The sequence below is a fragment of the Mercenaria mercenaria genome, chromosome 7 (assembly GCF_021730395.1).
Source record: "Mercenaria mercenaria strain notata chromosome 7, MADL_Memer_1, whole genome shotgun sequence".
NCBI classification, from domain to species: domain Eukaryota; kingdom Metazoa; phylum Mollusca; class Bivalvia; order Venerida; family Veneridae; genus Mercenaria; species Mercenaria mercenaria.
Genome location: NC_069367.1, coordinates 84,138,570 through 84,158,803, shown reverse-complemented (window position 1 = coordinate 84,158,803; position 20,234 = coordinate 84,138,570). Strand labels below are relative to the sequence as shown.

Here is a 20,234-nt window from a genome sequence, read left to right as displayed (position 1 = left end):
CGTTTTTTATGGCGGCCATATTGGATTTAGGACGCCATCTTGCTTTTTTCAAAATTTCTAATTAATCTACGTTTTGTACAATATAGTAATCTAATGTTGTACCAAATTTGGATCTCTTAAGATGCATAATTCTGTTGCTATGGGTCGATTCCAGAAATCCACAGTTTCATTTATTTTTTTAACATTTTTACACCAAAATAGACATTTTGCATCATGATACTTTCCTATACTTTTAATATGTTGTTACATACATCCTGTAAAATACTTACACAAAAAATCAATTCTTTGCGAGTTTTTTCTTTTATTTGGCATTTCGGCCATAAATGGCCTTTACTATATGACACATGAAGATCTTTTGGGGGCATAGAATACAAGTAAGTAAAATAGTGCGGACTCAGTTTGACTGACTCGGTTTATGGGAGGTAATGAAACGTGCAGCACATAGATCACCCCCAAATTGTCATTGTCTGTTCAAGATTGATTCAGTAAGTAAATTGTTTTCTGATTATTAGTGGTTTTATTAGTAAATACATTTTCCTCGTCATGAAACAGATATCAATAAAAATAAAAGTCACATTCAAAACTTGCACCACACCTATTATTGAAAGCACATAATTATGTACAAATATAGAAATGTGCTAGAAATGCGTTGTCTACCCTATATGCAAAACTGAGAGAAACTCTTAAAGACTTTGAAAACAATGAATGTTGATAAACATAATAAATTTTTATGAATGATGGATCACAACTCCGCTGAAAATCACCAATCTGGAATATATCAAGACATGCTCATAAAGCTTGGCCATTATCACTTTTCTGAAGTTTGGTGTAAGTTCCTCCAAGTGATAGATCCGAGATGACACAAACACGGTCAAAATTCTAAATGTTCTTCATTTATTTTGCATTTAATTCTTTGAAGGTTCATATTTAAATCTGAGATTTGTTGACTTCATCTTGTCTTGGAATATTTTATCAAAAGCTTCACTTTCTGCAACTGTAAAATAATTCTTCCAGTCTCCTATTTCACCTGAAATATGAAATTTTAATTTTAAATACCAAATAATTTAAGACCAATTGTGAAACCAGTTTTGCGCTCATTGTTATCATTCACGACCCATCATTTCTAATGGTACCCATCACCACGAGAATTAAAGACACAAAATCAGTTTCATTCTTTTTAATGCTTAGAGCAAAGAGATGACGCTTTTTGTACCATGTTCGCATCTTTGGTAAAACACAAGGCAGTGACACAATTCATGTTATGTTATTTATCTTGCTCGGAAATTTTGCACGGAAAGATAACTAGATAACCAGATAGATATTATAGATTTCAAGTGGATATCTAATTAAGACGAAAGTAAGTTAAATAGCGTTTGGCAGTAATATGCTACATTAGTGTCCTTCTTTTCTACCGTAGGAACTTGACAATACGTATGCCATTTGTCCGATCATAATTATATCTGTCTTAGGTATTAATTTTAATCCCGTAGGGTTTCCTTCACATAACATGCAATTAACTTCTTCTTTCTGTTGTAAACGTTATAATAGGTGAAATATGAATATATGTAATAGAAGAATTTAATAAACAAAACTATTTTTTACCTTTACGAAATAAAGTGAAGTTGTTTTTTGTTCTGTCTTTTGGTGGAGGCGGTTTACTTGCTGCTAATGACTTGAAACTGCATTTCTCGTTTATTGCGGCAATAAGTTCGTCGTCTGCCTTAACATCTAAGAATTTTGCCAAATTCTTAATTTCCTCTAACCCATTCTAGTGAACGAGACAAATAATACTCACAAGTATACGTCAATGTTCTGCTCATTCGACAATAAGAACAACTGATAATGCATTGATGTATTTAATGCAAAAAGTTATGGTTTTGCACGTATCCATTGCATTTCTTTTTTTTTTTTTTTGAGCGAAATTTAAAAGAATGGTTAAACAGTACAAATTTGAATGTATATTACTTTTCATCACATACTGTTTAAAATGCATTTAAGATCTATATCTAATTAACCTACAGGCAAATAATTATAAATGAATATGCATACATGTATATAATATTTTGACCAAAGTGGTTAGCTTTCTATCATGACTGAGGTATGACGACTTACCTCTTTCTATCATGACTAAGGTATGACGACTTACCTCTTTCTATCATGACTGAGGTATGACAACTTACCTCTTTCATATCCTCGAAATATATCAAATGAATCATGTCCGGGTTCCCTACTATAGCCTTCTCAAACTCGAGTATGTAATCAAACCAACTGCCGTATGGTACTGCAAAATGATAAAATAGACAATTACTATTTCAGATATCAAAATATACTATTCAAAACTGAAAATATACTGTTCAAAGTCAAGGATCTGAAAAGAAATAAACCTTATTGTTTTGATCTCCAAGAATGACTTTGACCTCTGAGCTAAGGCTCTGGGTCATGCGCATGGCAAGTTATCTGATTATTGGGATTATTTGTGTCAAACAATATCAAAATTCCTTGATGAATGACAGAGATATGGACCGGACATGAAACAGATCCTGTTCATGCCATGTTAACGTTTGACTGACAAGTGTGACGGTTGTGAATGACACATTGTCTTATTATGGGGTACATTTGTGGTAAGTAATATTCAAATCCCTTCAAGGATCGATCGTTAAGTTTAAGACCAGACAGGAAAAAATCTCTGTTGACATTTGAACTGCAAGTGTGACCTTAACCTTTAAGCTAGGGGTCCGGGTTTTGCACATGCCACGTCGCTGATTATTGGGAACATTTGTGCCATGTAATATCAAAATCATTTGATGAATAACAGAGTTTCGGACCGGACACGAAATTGCGGACGGACGAACGGATGATGGACAGACGTAAAAGCGCATTCTTATGGTCCCCGAAACTGGTCTCAACCAGTAGAGGACTAATAAACTTATGAGCTTTAACACCAGGCTTATAGTAACGCTAAAAATAATGCTAATTTGATACCAAAGTTAGTTATGCTTATGCTAATGCGCAACGAGTAGGGGACTTATTAGCTTAAGATACTTCAGCGCTCTTGGTTTATATACTGGATTTGGACGGGAGCGCTGAAGTGTACTCCGTAGGGAAATAATACCAATAATCGTGCCAGAAATCTGACACGCTCGCGTTTGTACATTTTAAAAGAAATCGGCAGCAGCACTTTTTAATCCGTTAATGTATAGTAAAATCTACCATTGTGCCATATCATACGCATCAAAACCCATAACTGAAGGCAGAACTACCTCACAATTTCGAACTGGTCTGAAACGTTTTACTTTACGCCGCCATCTTGCTCATTTGAAATACGAGAGAAGATTCTTACTGTCAGTGTGGTTCGAATACTGAAAACGCTGAACATTATTGTTTCCACTGTAAACTATTTAAAGAACAGACGATTACTCTATTCCGCGACACAAGACCCTATCATCCACTGAATATTAACCTTCTACTATCTGGCCGCGACACAAGACCCTATCATCCACTGAATATTAACCTTCTACTATCTGGCCGCGACACAAGACCCTATCATCCACTGAATATTAACCTTCTACTATTTGGCCGCGACACAAGACCATATCATCCACTGAATATTAACATTCTACTATTTGGCCGCGAAAACCTACGATACGAGGACAACTTAGTTATTTTTGAAGCTGTACAAAAAATTATCAAACTGACAAATCGTTTTAATACAGAATGATTGTTCTTATCTCAATACAACACAATTTAATTGTTCCGAGTATATATAACAACAAACCCTGTAGCTCACTATTAATACTAGGTGGAATTCAGTAACTTGGGCACGAGGCCGTGGATGGTGACCGGTAGGGCGAATAGGATCTCAGTACCTTTGCTTCAGTATACCTGTAATTTCATTTAATAAATTTTACTTTTTACATTCTCAAATATGTGTACCTTTCAAACTAAGATTAAATGATAAATAACATTCAAATTATTAACTGCATACACATGTAAACAATTCTGTGTCGCCATTCTTGTATTTTTCTGTAATTTTCACTACTGGGAAGGGCTTAATGTAATGTTGTTAGAACTTGTTGTCCAACCCATTTGCTTTTGTATTGTTGCAATTCTATGTATCTACTTGCATGTATATATGAGCAATAAAATATGGTTAAATCAAATTTTAAATACGAGACTGACCTTTCACCCGCGCGAACCGCTAAGAGAGATTAACATGTGCCGCTTCGTGTTTGAAGTTGCATCAGCGTCCCGGTGACAAAAAAAGTTGGAAAAAGGGTAATTTTTTATTGAAATTGATTTGAATTATTATTATTACTAGTATGTATCATTTATTTTTTGTTTACAAGGTGCTCTACATGTATATTTTCTTAGCGGTTCACGCGGTGACGTCATGCGAGAATCTCGCAGCAGCTCTTCAACAATGGCCACCTAAATGATGCAGATCTAAAAGTGACTTGTAAAAATCGACGATTTTATTTTAAGTTTGCCTGCAGAATTTGGTAAATGGTGTTAACTGATATACAAGTAATTACTTTATCAAGATACCCATACGTTTTCGTTCAGAATTTCAGTTTGACTACGTTTGCGATGAAAAGTTGGGCGACTTTTTATTTTGGTATGGTTTCATAGTAGCCTTGGTCCAAAACTCTAAAGCCGCATCTATGAAAAAACACAAAATATGAAAAAGCGGCATTTAGAGTTTTGGCAGCCAAGACTAGGGACTAATAAACTTATGAGCTGCTTTAACACCAGGCTTGTAGTAATGCTAATGCTAATGCATTAGTAATACATTATTTGTTTCAAATGATGCCAAGTAATGATTAATGCCACATTTTTAATAATGCTACTTTAATGGCAAAGTTAGTTATGCTAATGCTAAGCATTAGTATTACTTAGGCATTATTTTCTGCATCACTGGAAAAAATATAATACATACGTATGCTGTTATTTACAAATTCATAATAGCCATTAAAGTGTGGCATTCTTAATTTTTTAACCAAAAAATCAAACAGAATTTATTGTTATCTTCTGACACCTTTTTATTAACTAACAATATACCACTGAAAGACCTTAAGGCAGCCAGCTTTTACATGTCATGTCAAATTAGGCTGTGAGGGAATCATTAAACATGGTTCTCTTACAATTAAAATGCTCACGAACCCTTTACTTCAATTTAGAAGAATATTGTGGTCTCATTTTTCATCCAATTTTCCAATGCGTCTACTTGCATAGGGTTGGAAACTCAAGTATTTCATGCAAATTAATCCCTAGTTGATAGATTTGATTCATTACAAGTGATAAATGTAATAAAGTCATGTGTTGCTGCTATGAAATAAACAATTAAAATGATTAAATAAAAAAGCAAACAAATAGTGTGTGTGATTATAACATGCAATGATTCACAAAGAGTATATGCTAATGCTTATGCACTCTATGTAATGCTAAACTAATGCATTATTTTGACAAAAATGAGTAATGCTAATGCTAATTTAATGCCAATGTTTTCTAAGTTATGCTAATTTAATGCATAACTTTTGCAAGTAATTACTAACAAGCCTGTTTATCACTTACATTTTTCTTCAAGAAAAAGTTTAAGAAAGTCTCCAAATTTTCCATCGTAGTTAAACATCTTCAGTCCACAAGCATGATAATAGTACGACACCACCACGTCCTTCGGATTCCTAACAATCAGCACAATCTTCGTTTTCTTTTCTTTTAGTTGTTTTGGTAGCCACTTGAGTGGCACATGAGTATTTAGAATTCTCGGGGAAGGTAATTTCTCCAACTCAGATTCTGGTATAACTTCTAACATTTTACTCAATTTCATGGTAGGGCTGATCTCTGCTTTCCCATTCAGCAACATTGTCATAATCTCATATCCCCAATTCGTCCCTGTAAATTACGGTTTTTAAGTTATATCTGACATTAACTTTAATTAATATTAAAACTGTTTACTGTGACAAAGAAAGTGTGGCTGTATGTGTGGATGAACCGTCTACGATTATGTATTTTAACTCGGGCAGGAACAGAGAACTGTTGTAGCTAGTCGCTGTCATTCTTTTGCCATTTTATACATGTAAATACGCCCCTCCTTTCTCTATCCCTGGTGCCCGCCCGCTTAGCTCAGAAGGTAGAGCGTTGGTCTACGGATCGAGGGGTCGTGAGTTCGATCCTCGGGCGGGGCATATGGTACCCGTGACTATTTGATAAACGATATTGTGTCTGAAATCATTAGTCCTCAACCTCTGACTCATGTGGTGAAGTTGGCAGTTACTTGCGGAGAACAGGTTTGTCATGACTGGTTCAGAATCCAGGAACACTAGTTAGGTTAACTGCCCGGCGTTACATGACTAAAATACTGCTGAAAACGGCGTTAAACCCAAAACAAACAAACTCTCTATTCCTGCCAAATGCCAGCCAATATCTTCAGCTGATAAATTTTCATTCACTATTAACACATAACTGACATATTTAATTACGTTCAGTTTGTTTCAAAAGGCTGACAGAGGCGGATGTCTGTGGTAAAATACAAAACAATAGATCATGAACATCTTTGTATTTTAGCTATGAGAGTCTTGATACAGTTTATGCACATTGTTACTCTACAATACTACGCAAATGTTTCATATTCCACTGTAAATTTATAAACTGTTAAGCAAACACTTCAAATATAATACCTGATTTTGGAAAGGTACACAACATTACATCATCTTCGCACACTTTTATATCAGGAATGTTTCTAATGATAGCGGCGGCTATACCCGGCGGTTTTCCGAATGTCGGCATCTGGAGACCATCAACCATCAGCTGCTCGCAAAGCTTACATCCACTCGCATCCACTACAGAGAAAGCTTCGTCCGTCATCTTTAGTGACCCTTCAGAACTGTAGCAATCTATATTAAAATATATCTTTCAAAAAAGTAAAACTTTTTTTTTTGTTATGACGTTATCCCTTTTGGACATTGAATATATATCATTACACACTGTCGTATAAAAGGTTAAGGGGACGCATACTTTGAAATTAGAAAAAAGTGGGTGGGGTATTATAAAATTTACCTGCAAAAAAGTACAAGGTTTTGGTAAATGAAATGAATACTGTTTCAACTGTTATAAGTACACAAAGGATTGCTCACTAAAATAAAAATGAGAAAAACTGAAACAAGAAAGTTATTGTTGAATTACATAAGACTTCTTGTGTACATTCAAAGTCAACAATTAAGACATTTTGGTGCGAATATAATAGTGCTTCACCTTGTCCAAACATTTATCAATGTCCTACAGATTCTAATTTTAAGAAAGAATGTGAAATAAGTTCACTGTCTTGCTTTTCACTTAGCATATGTGAGCTAAAACACATTATTTAGTTTGTTTACAAAGTAGTGCATAAGTAAAGATACGGTGGTCAAGGAATGCCACATTCCAAAACTAAAAGAGTATATTCCCCTTAATACATTAAACATTTATCGTTACAGAAATCTAGTGGCTTACAATAAAGGCCTAGAAATGATGCCATTATTAATTTTTAACTTTGTATTCATGAACTACAATGCACTTAAATAAAAAAACACATTCAACAAACTTTTGAAAATGTATTGTCTTAAAAATCCCTAAAATAAGGTATGAAATTTGGTTGAGAGGTCCAATCAATGTGTATATGTGCAAAAGTAACATTCTAATCTTGTTCACAGAAGATACTAATACACAGCAGGAATGTCAATGATCAAAACTGGACGAATATACAGTTATCCTCACTTTAATGTCATTTATAATGTGTCCTTGAATTCTCCACCATACTTTTCATAACTCTGTTTGCACGAGTTGCACGAGAATGCTGTCATTCACGTAAAAAACGGTGTCAAATAAGTTGTAAATGCAATATCATCTAAACGTAATTAATGGATTATGCAGTTCAAGATAAACTTTATCTCATAACGTAACGAACATGTATAATGTTGTAACAACAACTTTACTTACAATGATTTAAGTAGCAGTCGGTTTATAAGTGACTTTATTGACTCATTTTGTGTTTTGTTATTGTTGTCAAAAAGTATAACGGAAGTGCCGCACAAATGAATCGGAAACCAGTTTAATGCGCAAAGTAGTCCACTGTAAGTAATATTTTTTGACAAATGTCCACAGAAATTAATAATTTTATAATATTAAAGACGAATATCTGAATAGAATTCATTATTTGATGAGAAATTATAATCATCGACATGTTTTTTGAAAAATCGTACACGTGCTGACACCTAAGTTGTCTCCCGTTGTTTATTAGAGTTACCTTTCGTCCGGCGCAGTAATACATTTGCAGTGAATCGCCGAGAAGTCGTGGGAAAATTAAAAACCATGTAAATAAACTAAAATCAACCACCTTCAAGATGAATTTCAAGTGATCGACATTATGCATTTAACCCGCCTGACCTGTGTAGCATCTTAGATATCTGTTCTAAGGTATTCATTGTGTAGAATGTCATGTTATGCACTTGCAATGCTAATCCCACTCTGATTTGTTTGTTTACATTTTTTATCAATGAGAAATATGGCGTCCATCCCGAAATGAGCTGACGTGGCGTTAAATTTTTACATGTTTAAGCAAACCTGGTGTGTTAGAAAGAAAATCTCATCCCTTCAACATTATTTGGAACACTGTTATTGTAAAAAACCTGTTTTTTCCTTACACAAAAGCTTAATATTTTGTGTTGAATGTACTTTCACAAAGACCTCTGTTTTCCTATTACATTCATAGTACCACATCCTTATCCACAAAATACTGAATATTACAGGTGTCCATCAGTATTATATCAGTTTAGGAATATGTTTTTTATTTTCCCACCATTGATTTCTTGAATATGCACCCCTTCCGCATTTCTGTATGAACTGTGAATGTAGCAATATGCGTCCCCTTAAATACGATCGACAAATGTTAGGTCACGTCTGCTCATCTTGATACATCTTTGTAGGGCATATTGATCAAAATATCGTCCAACGTAAACGTGATGCTATACATAAATTATCTCTCTTATTCAAGGTCAATACCATGGATTTATATGTAAGTCGTTCTTTCATTAATGAAGAAGGCTCTTTGTTCATACAAGTCGGATTACACTGTCAGGGATTCACACACTATTTCAAACTAAGATTAATACGGATGATTGTACAAATCGTTCACCAGAAGAGCCGTAAGGGCACTATTTGTGTTTAATTCCACAGTAAGTAGCTGTGTAAAATCTGCTTTAGACACTGAACGGCTGACAACCAATTTTATATTACATTTATTGAAAAATTGCTGTTTTATATACAAAAATACTGTTATTATTTCTTTATAAATCCAAGTAATGATGTATATTACGCAGTTAACCTCATCACATACAATCCATATCTACAAAACATTTTCCTACCTGCACATGTACCTCAAGACCGTTACACATTTTAACACTTGTAACAAGAGCAATCAAGTGATCAAGTGTAGTATATGTTATCGTTTTGTACATTTTTGCTTGAGTGAAATCATTATCTGTTCTAAATGCTATGCACAGGGGCGGATCCAGGAAGGGTGGTGCAAGCTTTATAGAGACGTTAAACGTGACATTGCCGTGATCTAAATTCGATTTTGTTTTAACTCGGAGAGGAGATCTGAAATGAAGGAGCCTGCATATCGAACACAGAAACTGACAAGAGACATTGGTAGGCGGGAACCATGTTCACGGGGTGATTAAACAATACCTGAAGCTATGAAAGCGGGAGTAGCCGAAATGTTCAAGCTGAAAAGCTAAACAGTAGCACTAAAAAAATATAACATGAATGTCGTGCTGAAAAGATCGAAATATTAAAGCTCTTATATAGTTCATACCCGCATATATAGCGAAAAATCTAATACACATTAACAGAAAGCATTATAGCATATTTTCGATAACTTTTTTTTCGGCGGACCAGTTTGGCAGCCTACAGCGTATGAAGGAAAACTTGTAACTATGTTAGTTACACCTAAAGTGTAGGAATATTTGAATTAAACTGACCATTCATGTAGGCCTAATTAGATATGTAATAATGATGTCTTTCATGACCAACATTCCAATACATTAACCAGTAGTAACGGCAAAAGTAGTTCCCCTTGAATAAACACGACCCGCAACGTTTGACGATAGAGTTTTGTATAGGAAAATATATCTCAAGCACATATTTTTATCGCTATTTAACGAAATTTTATAACCTCGTGAAGTAATCATTATTTTTTGGGCCATTTATTTCAATGCATTTTTATCAATGACTTTAAATAAAGAAAATAAATCATTTATCACAAAAGTATAGTGGACGCAACTTGACCCCGATGGTTGACCTTTGCATTATAATACATATTCTAATATGCTTGCCTCTGTTAAAACACTCTTACGCTAGAATGACGTCACATTAACGTGCGGTGACGTCAACGTTATAGTTGCGACCAAGAAAGAGCGCTTCTATATCAATCTACGGTTTTAACACTGTCTATACACTGGGGTGGTGATATGTCGTTCAAATAACTTATTACGCCCGACGTATATCCACCCATCGTACATAAATAGTGTTAAAGCACTCTTTTGCTATGAATTATTTCTTAAATAAGGCACAACCTATTATGAAAAGGAGTGTACGTAAAATACGGGCTGCACGAGAAAAAGGAAATATACATTTGTGTAAATATAAATTAGTGTATTGGAAAATTTTAACTTATCAAATGTAAGTATATGTAATAGAAAGATCATTGAAGCTCGAGGGTAAATGATTTGTACGAGGTCAGATGTGTTGAACCTAATGATAAATTCTTGTTAGGCCTACACGTTTACACATACCATTGCTTCAAAATTGTACGAGTATTTTATACGAATAAAAAATTATATATTTATCATACTAAAAAAAGTATATTCGTGTATAGCAGTACACGTTAAGTCTTACAGCTTTAAATATATCCATAATGTCTGTCTCAAATAAGTTAGTCATACATTGTAGATACCAGTATAAACTTTGATCTTCACTCTTCAGTTTCAAATAAGCTCCAGTATTGTAGTATCAGATAAGGATGAGGGTCAAAGGTGTTGCCCATAACTGTATCAAAACGATATCTTAGAGCTTTTCGTTCGGAACAATAGATGTCAGTTTGGGAAGTTTCTAGATTGACTACTTGGCAAGTGGCTGCTTAATTAATACCTGTAGGTGACTGCTAATGCAGGATGTACTGTATACCTCTATCACATTTCAACATTAAATGTGTGCAAAAAGCCTCTTTGAATCTACATTTCATCTTATATCTTATCCCCTTAGCTTTCAAATTTTATTTATTGAATTTCTTTTTTTATATTTATATTGTCGAAAAATGACGATATGCCTGTGCGTATATTAGTGTGCTGAGCAACGTGCCTGTCATGTGCATTATAGATCTACGCCAGTCGCTTTCACAAGAAGCCACAAGTTCTTTTTCTATTCCCATATTGTTTACCCGTGGGGAGTTTCAACTGACCCACGCAAATAGAAGAGGACTGCCCTTTTTCACATCCTCCCGCTAAGTAGCTTCAGAATTTACTGCGCTACGCCCTGACTCCCATATATATGTAATAAAATAGGCCTGTTAAAACCCACCATTTAGTTGTTTCAAAACATTCAAAAGGAATGTATTTTTCATTCGCGTAACATTCGGATCCGATTGAAATTCGCACCCCTCCCATCGTAGTTTCGTACTTTGGCACTTATAACCGGAGCAATAATTTACGGAATCTGGGAATTGGGAGGTTGGGGTTGATTACATCTTCCACCAGAAAAGTTTACATACCAACGTTTTCTGGCTAATTTATCTTCAAAATAAATTCATTTTTCCAAACCTAATCTGATTTCAAAGTACGGCTAAGATTCAAAATAAACCGATCAATTTGTTGGTGCCAAAAACAAAATCATTTGAAACTTAATGATTTATCATTATAGTCCTATTTTTCCTTGGGGGAGTCTCCCCGTCCCCCCCCCCCCCCACCCCCAATCCCCCCCCTCCCCCCGACCCCCCTTATTATTTTCCTTTATCTTTTTAAAGTAACACTTAAAGGTGAAACATGGTCTGCTTTTTTGTGTCAGTGGCGTAACTTCTTTATGCATTAAGGGATTTTGAAATAACTTGGCATAAATGTTCACCATCATGAGACCATAATTAGACGATGTGTCGCATACAATTCTATACTTTCTAGAATTTCAAACCATTGAAACCACTATATAATTGCAACTACAATAATAAGGTGTGAAAATATTAACAGTGAATGGGGTGATTTGGAGTGAAACGGCGCCAGACTGAATCCACTAATCCTTTGTGGATAGCTTTCTTGACAGCGTCGCACAGTAAACATTATTATTTTAGTTTTGTCTTTGTATTTGCCATAAACACACGAACTTTAACATGAAACTTCTGCGAATGAAATAAGTTCCCATTTTACAAGCAGAAGTGCCATTAGAGGAAAAAATGAGGGTTTATTACCTCACCCGAGCAAGGAGTGCTCAATGTGAGCTTTTGTGATCACCCTGTGTCCGTCGTCCGTCGTTCTTGTCCGTCGTCAACAATTTGACTGTTAACACTGAGAGGTCACATTTTGGTCCAATCTTAATGAAACTTGGTCATAATGTTACCATCAATAGAATCTTGGAAGAGTTTGATATTAGGTCATCTGGGCTCAAAAACTAGGTCACCAGGTCAAATCCGCAAGGACAGATTCCTGACGTGTTATCACTATCAAATATAAATTATTTCTAACCTGAGAAATAGCAGTAAATCTTGACAGGTAGTAATCATAACGGCTGTACTACTCGCGCACGGTATTTGTAACGATAACATGTTTATGTTATTATTGAGGAAGTGGTTTACCATGAAGTAAACTCTGAATTACTAATATTTTCCTGTAATGTTTTCGTTATCCTTTTCTATTTATACGTTTATTCGCAGGATACTTGTGGGTGAAATAGCTTTGTTTTTTTTAAATCAGAGGATCATTTTGTTGCAGACGGACAGACAGACGGGGGTCAACCTATAGTCCCCTTCTGTCTCATCTCATATTTATTTTAAAATCGTCAGGTAACCGTGATTTCCGTAGGGAATCGACGGTTAATTTCTTGCATGAAATAGTAGGGACCCTGCTTATACTTTCAGTTTCTAATTCATATTTTATGATAGTATATGTTGTGACAGGATGGACGTACCGGGGACAATAACTATCAGAACAAATCAACACCCATTACAATATTTAAACATTTATTTACAGAAAATGATTATTTACAATGAATAAATGAAAAGTGAAAAAGAAAATCTTATTATAAGAAAGAAAGAAAAAAAGTCTGAGCTCAGTAACTCTTTTAAGAAGTATAAAGTTCTAACACTGACTGTTCGTTGACACAGATGTTTCCGTTAACTTTGAACTTTAAGTAGCACAAAAATACAACATATCTTCAAGTAAAGTCCTTTTAAACCGTGAATACGTTGACCCCGTTTTGGCTTCCTATGATGGCAGGTGATTGCATCCCTGAACTGACTTCACGGTTTTTGACACAACCATGGGACAAAAGCTCTGCGCTGGGAAAATCACATCCAGGCGAGTGAAGACAAATGAACCTCGGGTATTGTACTTCCGGGTCGTGACAGCATCACCAGGTAGAAGTCGTCTGGTGGAAGAAGCTAAAATACATGTATATAACATATGGTAAGCACCATAGCAAAACAAATAAGTAAGGGCATAAAACTGCTCCTTTGGGTACACCATACCTCCATCGGCTCCCATAAATGATACGTGCTACTTATACAAAATATATGTGCTACTAAGTTCATACGTCACGTGATTAAAATACGTCACTTATTACTTCCATTATTTCTAAAATTACTAATAAGTCTAAAGTTAAAGTATGGAAAAGATATGAAAAGTTTATGATGAAAAATTATAGATAAGGAAATGATAAACTGCAGCTATTATTTACAATCACAAATTAATACGATGCAATGCGAAATAAACGTAATACAAAAGTTAGCATGAATATAATATCATTTTGACGTAAATTCGTCTAATGTCGAAAGTGGTGTGCACTGGGCATATCTAGTCCAGTCTGTTTGTAGGGTAATGTCCCGCCAAATACTAAATTTCATGGGACTCACGGCTTATGCGTGTACTCTGACTATTTGCATTTTCACGGGAATCACGATATAGCCGGGAAATCTGACTACTTTGGCGCGGATTGAAATTTACAATTTAAGGCCCGTTATAGTGGTTTTGGGGATAAAAACATGAATTATTAAAGTTTGTAAAATACCAGCTTTCTTGTTACTGAACCGAATTTAATGAAATTGAAATGGAAATTTAACTTATGAAATACAGAAAACATGAGAGGTATTTTATGCGTAAAATCTGACATTTACCTCAATATCTCAAAAATTTACGAAAAGATGATGCAATACCTGTATTTACACTACAGATACATTGAGGCCCGTATGTCAGTTTGTGACATATGTGTGTAAAACCAACACTGAGTACTTGCATGTAAACGACGCTGAAGCATTCAATTAATTATTTAATTAAGTAGGATAGCGAGTCACAGACACTCCATCCCCGCCTCCAATGGATTAGTACAAGCATCGCACGAGGGGTTCGACATTAAATGACATTACAAACATGACGACTGATTAAAAGAGACAATTTTGTATGCATTTTTTTAAATTTCATTTACGCCTTTAAAGGACATAAATCGCCTACTGTACTCGCAAGATGGAATACAGTATCACTCGCAAATACTCGTTCAGATCAAATATCAAAATTGGCAAGTCGGCATACAGTTAATGTTTTTACACAGACTAGATAAAAATCAATTTCATTCAAAAACGCAATAAATATGAAACATTTTATTTACATAAATTTATGGAGTATGCATACATATTACAGAAAGCATCATGGATAATTGGATTACAAATCAATTTGGCGTGATATTCATCAGTTTCGTGACTTGGTCTAGTGAATTTTCATGCAATGAGTGTGATCAGTCAACATTTTGTAAACATTACCTGTCAGTTTCATCTATTATATCACCATATACACAAATTTATGTTAGATTTATCGTTAAACTTTAATACACATACAGTGTAAAGCAAAATAATGAATTTGAAGACGATTCTTACCTTTCGCGTGTCTGTTTATTGTTTTGATCACTCGCAAGAGGAAGAGGGGGGCTACAGTCGTTTATAGGGTGTGCACTATAATGGGCTTCAAATTGTCAATTAAAATCCGCGCCAAAATAGTCAGATTTCCCGGCTATATCGTGAATCCCGTGAAAATGACAATAGTCATAGCACACGGATTATCCGTGAATCCCATGAAATTTAGTAATTGGCGGGAGAATACCCTTCAAATAGACTGGACTAGATATGCCTTGCGCACACCACCTTCCGACATTATAGACGAATCTATGTTTGATTATTTTTTCTTGCTAGAAATTTATGCTCGATCGAGGTAAGAAATTTATTTGTTAGATTTTTGTATGATTTTTGCATTACGATTTTTATTTGGTAAATTTTTGTGCATTCTACAGAATTCTGTAACATTTACTTTTCGGCATATGATTTTAGCTAGTTTCGGTATGTCAGGATAATTTATTGAATTTTCCAGACTTTTGTAAATTATTTCGAAGAGGAATCTAAAATGTTTCGTTTATATAAGATGTTAAATTTGTACTGAAATTTGTAACATGATATTTATAAAGTACTCTGTTTTAAAAACTTACGTCAAAAATTGTGTTGTTATGGAACGCCGATATTGCATTGTACTGTAAACTGTAGATAACAAAAATATTATTTATGTTGATGTAATTGTTATTCATGCTAGATCTACTATACATCTTCAGAAAAAAAGTTAATATCTATATATAATATTGAATTTTCAAACCACCCAGTTTGTACATATCATACAATGTATTTGTTATCATGTTGTTATACCATGTAATTTTCATGTGTGTAACCTGATAGAAAATAAAGGTATCTGTCTGTCTGTAATGTATAAATCTATATGGCAAGTCTAGTACTGTGTATTTAATATATTATTGTAATTTGAGATATTATGCCAGTCTATAGCATGTACATACAATGTCCGTTTTGTTGTATGGCATTTGATGCTATATGGATGCCAACTATGATATAACGTTTGATTTACATTGAATTTTGTTAATTTGTAGTTGTAAATAATAGCTGCAGTTTATCATGTCCGTATCTATAATGTTTCATCATAAACTTTTCATATCTTTTTCATACTTTGACTTTAGTCTTCTAAGTAAGTAATTTTTGTAATAATGGAAGTAACTAGTGACGTATTTTAATCACGTGACGTCTGAACTTAGTAGCACATATGTTTTGTATAAGTAGCACGTATTATTTATGGGAGCCTACGGAGATATGGTGTACCCAAAGGAGCAGTTTTATGCCTGACTTATTTGTTTTGCTATGGTGCTTACCATATGTTATATATTTTAGTTTCTTCCGCCAGACGATTTTTCCTGGTGATGTCATAACCCGGAAGTACAATGCCCGAGGTTCATTTGTCTTCACTCGCCTGGATGTGATTTTCCCAGCGCAGAGCTTTCGTCCCATGGTTGTGCCGTAAACCGCAAAGACGATGATTTTTGTTATCCTCAGAAGTCAGCTCAGGGATGCAATCACCTACCACCATAGGGAACCAAAACGGAATCAACGTATTCACGGTTTAAAGGGACTTGATTACAATTAAATGAAAGAACTGTGCCACGTCACATTCAAATGGAAGTGTCGGAACTTTGTATCTGGTGATACTGAACTTTGATTTTTTTTTCTTTCTTTCTTATAATCATTTTTTTTTTCATATCATCTATTCATTGTTAATAATCATCTTATGTAAATAAATTTGAAAATATTGTAACGGGTGTTGATTTGTTCTGATGGTTACTGTCGCCGGTACGGCCTTTCCTGTCACAAATGCTGCGGTTTATTTGGTGTTATGATCGGCTGGTGATGTCATGTCCTTCGGAGAAGGGTATATATTTTTCGTAGCATATGATGGCCGTAGGAAGTATAAAACTATTTTTTCAGGAAAAAGGGAAATTAAGCCACGGATGTGCAGATTTCCAGCTTATACCATGATTATACACACACGTTATTATACAGTACCTCTTGTACTGGCCCAGTATATCTTATTGCCGTTGGTATATACACAAGCGTGTGCACACACACACACACACAATATCACTGAGAGAGAGAGAGAGAGAGAGTAACAACCAAAATAACATGAACGTAAGACGTGTACATTTTCGAATAGCCACCTGGGGTCCCATTTTACGAAGGTGTATAAGTTCTGTCCTAAGAATGGCCTTTCAAAACATGTTGACTAGAACCGACATGTCTGTAAGGGTGGATGGCAGGGAATAAACAAAATATCAAAATATTTGCTATGCTGTCAAATATTCAACCTCGATTGAAAAATTATCGGTTAACAATCACTTAAATAGTAAAAACATGAGAAAATCGTGATTTGCAAGAAGAAAAAACGCGGTAAAATAACTACAAAGATTAGATGACGACTTACTAGTAAATGATTACCTGCATTATAAGTATGATTTTTATGAAGTTTTTGTGGGTGATAAAGGTAGGTCAGTAGGTCGTGGTGGGTCTTTAAACCATTGTATTTAACCATTCATAGTGTTAAAGACGCGCCACAACATGACTGTATTCTTTTGTATTTCCATGCTGGAAATTATACATAGTGTTCATGAAAAAATGAGAAATAACAAGTATCCCGTCACAAAATGGCAGTGACATATACAAGGCCAAGACAAAGTGTTAATGAATATTTAGCAAATATACCGTATTATTAAATTAATATAGTAGTATGAACATATCTTGAAAGATAAAGGTGAGTTTAGACCATATTTTGTTTCTATACTGTAAGATAGTTATTTATCAATGTTTTTCAAGTTTAATGAAAAGAAAATGACTGAAAAAATGCAGATGAAATTGTGAAAACACGTATTCAGGCAGGGCATAAATTGTCCACCTGGCATCTTGTAGTAGAGCTGTATTATACCAGTACAATCAGAATGACTTGCACGAAGTTCAAGTGGGAGGAAAACGTAGGTCACTAGGTTGTGGTAGGTCTTTAAGTTTTAATCATAAAACTTTTCTCTTTACACGTGTTATTGATAATTTAACCGATAGTATATACAATATCTATTGACTGACAAGGAAATATACGTAATGGTGGCAAATTAAGTGTGTTTTTCTTTCACAGATTAGTTCAGTTTTTATATTTATTTGGATTTGTTAATTTTCAATTTACTTATTATTTCCAAATGCAGTTGGAATTAAGCAGGTAAAGTGTGTATTAAAACGGATTTATAGTTCACTGGCTATAAGATTGAATCACGTTAAACCAGTACATTAATTCATGTATTTGAGTTCTTTTGTAATTTGATATGTGTATACACATACATTCGACTATATTTGTCTTTGTGCTTTAGCTCGTCTATTTTAACATTTTGCAAATAGTAAAGCTATTTTGTTCCCCTTTCTTCGACGGCGACGTCCGCGTAATAAAAGTTATATTTGTTCTAAAAATACAAGGCCAGATGCTTTCATACTTCACACATGTATTTTGAATAATAAGATTACCTCAACTGGGAAGTTACATAACTATAGATTTTACTTTATCACAATTATACTACCTTTGAACATATAAATTTTGTGATAGTTTTGCATGTTTCTCGGGAATAACTTGACCAAATGTTTTCAGATTTTCCACCCGCATATCCTTTGCGTCACGTGGCAAGTTTAACAATTCAGTTAGTATTTTAGCAACACCATACCCCTTTTAAAACTTTCTATGTAAGCTAGAATTCAACAGGGTGGCTTCAAAAAGTCGAGAGCGATGCCATATGACAATTCTTGTTATTTTAGTTGTGTACGATTGAAATGGAAACTAACGAACTACATATACGTAGAAGATTTATGTAGTGATTTATATTTTATTTATAAATCGGAATAAAAATTCAATACCTTGACAATTCCTATTGGTTCCTGATAATATATTTCTCGATTCAAATCACGTTATTTTATCAAAAATTCATAACGATACGCTGCAACTGAAAAAACAAAACCGGAACTAAACATTGTTGTTTGTTTTGAAACGTCATGACGACTTTCCTGTTTACGGACGTTGGTTTCCCGTGCTTTGTTTTAATACACTGCTATAAGAAATAGTTCTAAAAAGAAAGCCGTTCGATTGATTTTATTTTTATCATTATTTCTTGAAATTGGTATGCAAGAAAAAGATTCCGTCACTGGTTATAGGTGCAGACGGAAATATCCGGCTCTCGGGTAACTGTTATGGCGGTAACTCGGCAGGGAGCCTCGTTACCGTCTGAAGGTCACAATAGCCTAAATAGTTTTCCTTATATATTCTATATAAAACTGACCTTTTTCAAAGAGCTACCAAACATAGCTAGACCCATTTCAGAGAACAAATCCTTACCTCATTTTAAAGAGTTATGATAAAACTGATATAAAATGAAGAGAAAAGTAGGGGTCATGTATCTTCTAAGAGAGATTTCTCTGGTCACATTTACTTACTGTAAACTGACATCAAAATCACACTGCTGTGACCTGGAAGTACTATTCATACTAAAATTGAGCTTGACTTCACCAAATACAACCTGCTCTCCCATTTTTCCTACCAAAATGTCAACAATACATCCACGATGAAATTTAAACAAAAACTAGCCTCAATTTAGACCTCTGTTGCCATGCCAAGTGAAAAATTAGTGTTCAAATACCTGGCAGCCATTACGCGATAGACCAGATGGCTCCCATGCTGGTTCCTTTAGTTTATTTAGGCCTGAACAGGTACCCTCGAGGCCGGATATTCCTATCTGCATCTACAACCAGTGAAAGAATCTTATATTTTTAAACAAGCGTTACAATTTTTAAAACATATTGTAAATACTGTAGCTCATATCTAATTTTGATAGGAAAATATAACAATCTAATATTATCTTTTTATAACTAGTGTAAGTAAAATTGTTACAATTTACAGAGTTGCGATATATAGTATTTAGAACTTGTTGTTAGAGGCTTTTTATATTTAAAAACATATAGGATTACTTTTTAAAATATTAAATTTTATCTTTCATCTGCACTTTAGAAGATAATGAAGTTATTCTGCTTTGTCAAACAT

The 20,234-nt window shown here is 34.4% G+C and overlaps 1 protein-coding gene across 3 annotated transcripts; it reads right to left on the bottom strand.

Moving 5' to 3' along the window:
• Nucleotides 1-494: 494 nt before the first annotated feature.
• LOC123553747 (sulfotransferase 1B1-like) lies at nucleotides 495-9,533 on the bottom strand. Of its 3 annotated transcripts, none has more exons than XM_045343366.2 (6): nucleotides 9,399-9,533; nucleotides 6,678-6,893; nucleotides 5,572-5,892; nucleotides 2,181-2,281; nucleotides 1,603-1,768; nucleotides 495-1,027 (listed from the first exon to the last, which is right to left on the bottom strand). In XM_045343366.2, the coding sequence occupies exons 2-6, from the start codon at nucleotides 6,862-6,864 to the stop codon at nucleotides 906-908; spliced, it is 897 nt and encodes a 298-aa protein (XP_045199301.1). In that variant the 5' UTR covers nucleotides 6,865-6,893; nucleotides 9,399-9,533; the 3' UTR covers nucleotides 495-905. The 3 variants fall into 3 exon arrangements, with proteins under 3 accessions (XP_045199301.1, XP_045199303.1, XP_045199304.2); XM_045343368.2 differs by lacking the exon at nucleotides 9,399-9,533 and adding an exon at nucleotides 8,834-8,948; XM_045343369.2 differs by lacking the exon at nucleotides 9,399-9,533 and adding an exon at nucleotides 8,679-8,936.
• Between the last annotated feature and the right edge of the window lie 10,701 nt (nucleotides 9,534-20,234).

Excerpts from the sequence above, each read along its gene's own strand:
- LOC123553747 (XM_045343369.2), bottom strand. The coding sequence starts at position 8,754 with ATGTGGTACTATGAATGTAATAGGAAAACAGAGGTCTTTGTGAAAGTA. Across the intron at positions 5,893-6,677 it reads GTGTACCTTTCCAAAATCAG|GGACGAATTGGGGATATGAG; the intron begins GTATTATATTTG and ends CGTAATTTACAG. Across the intron at positions 2,282-5,571 it reads ACTTTTTCTTGAAGAAAAAT|TACCATACGGCAGTTGGTTT; the intron begins GTAAGTGATAAA and ends ATCATTTTGCAG.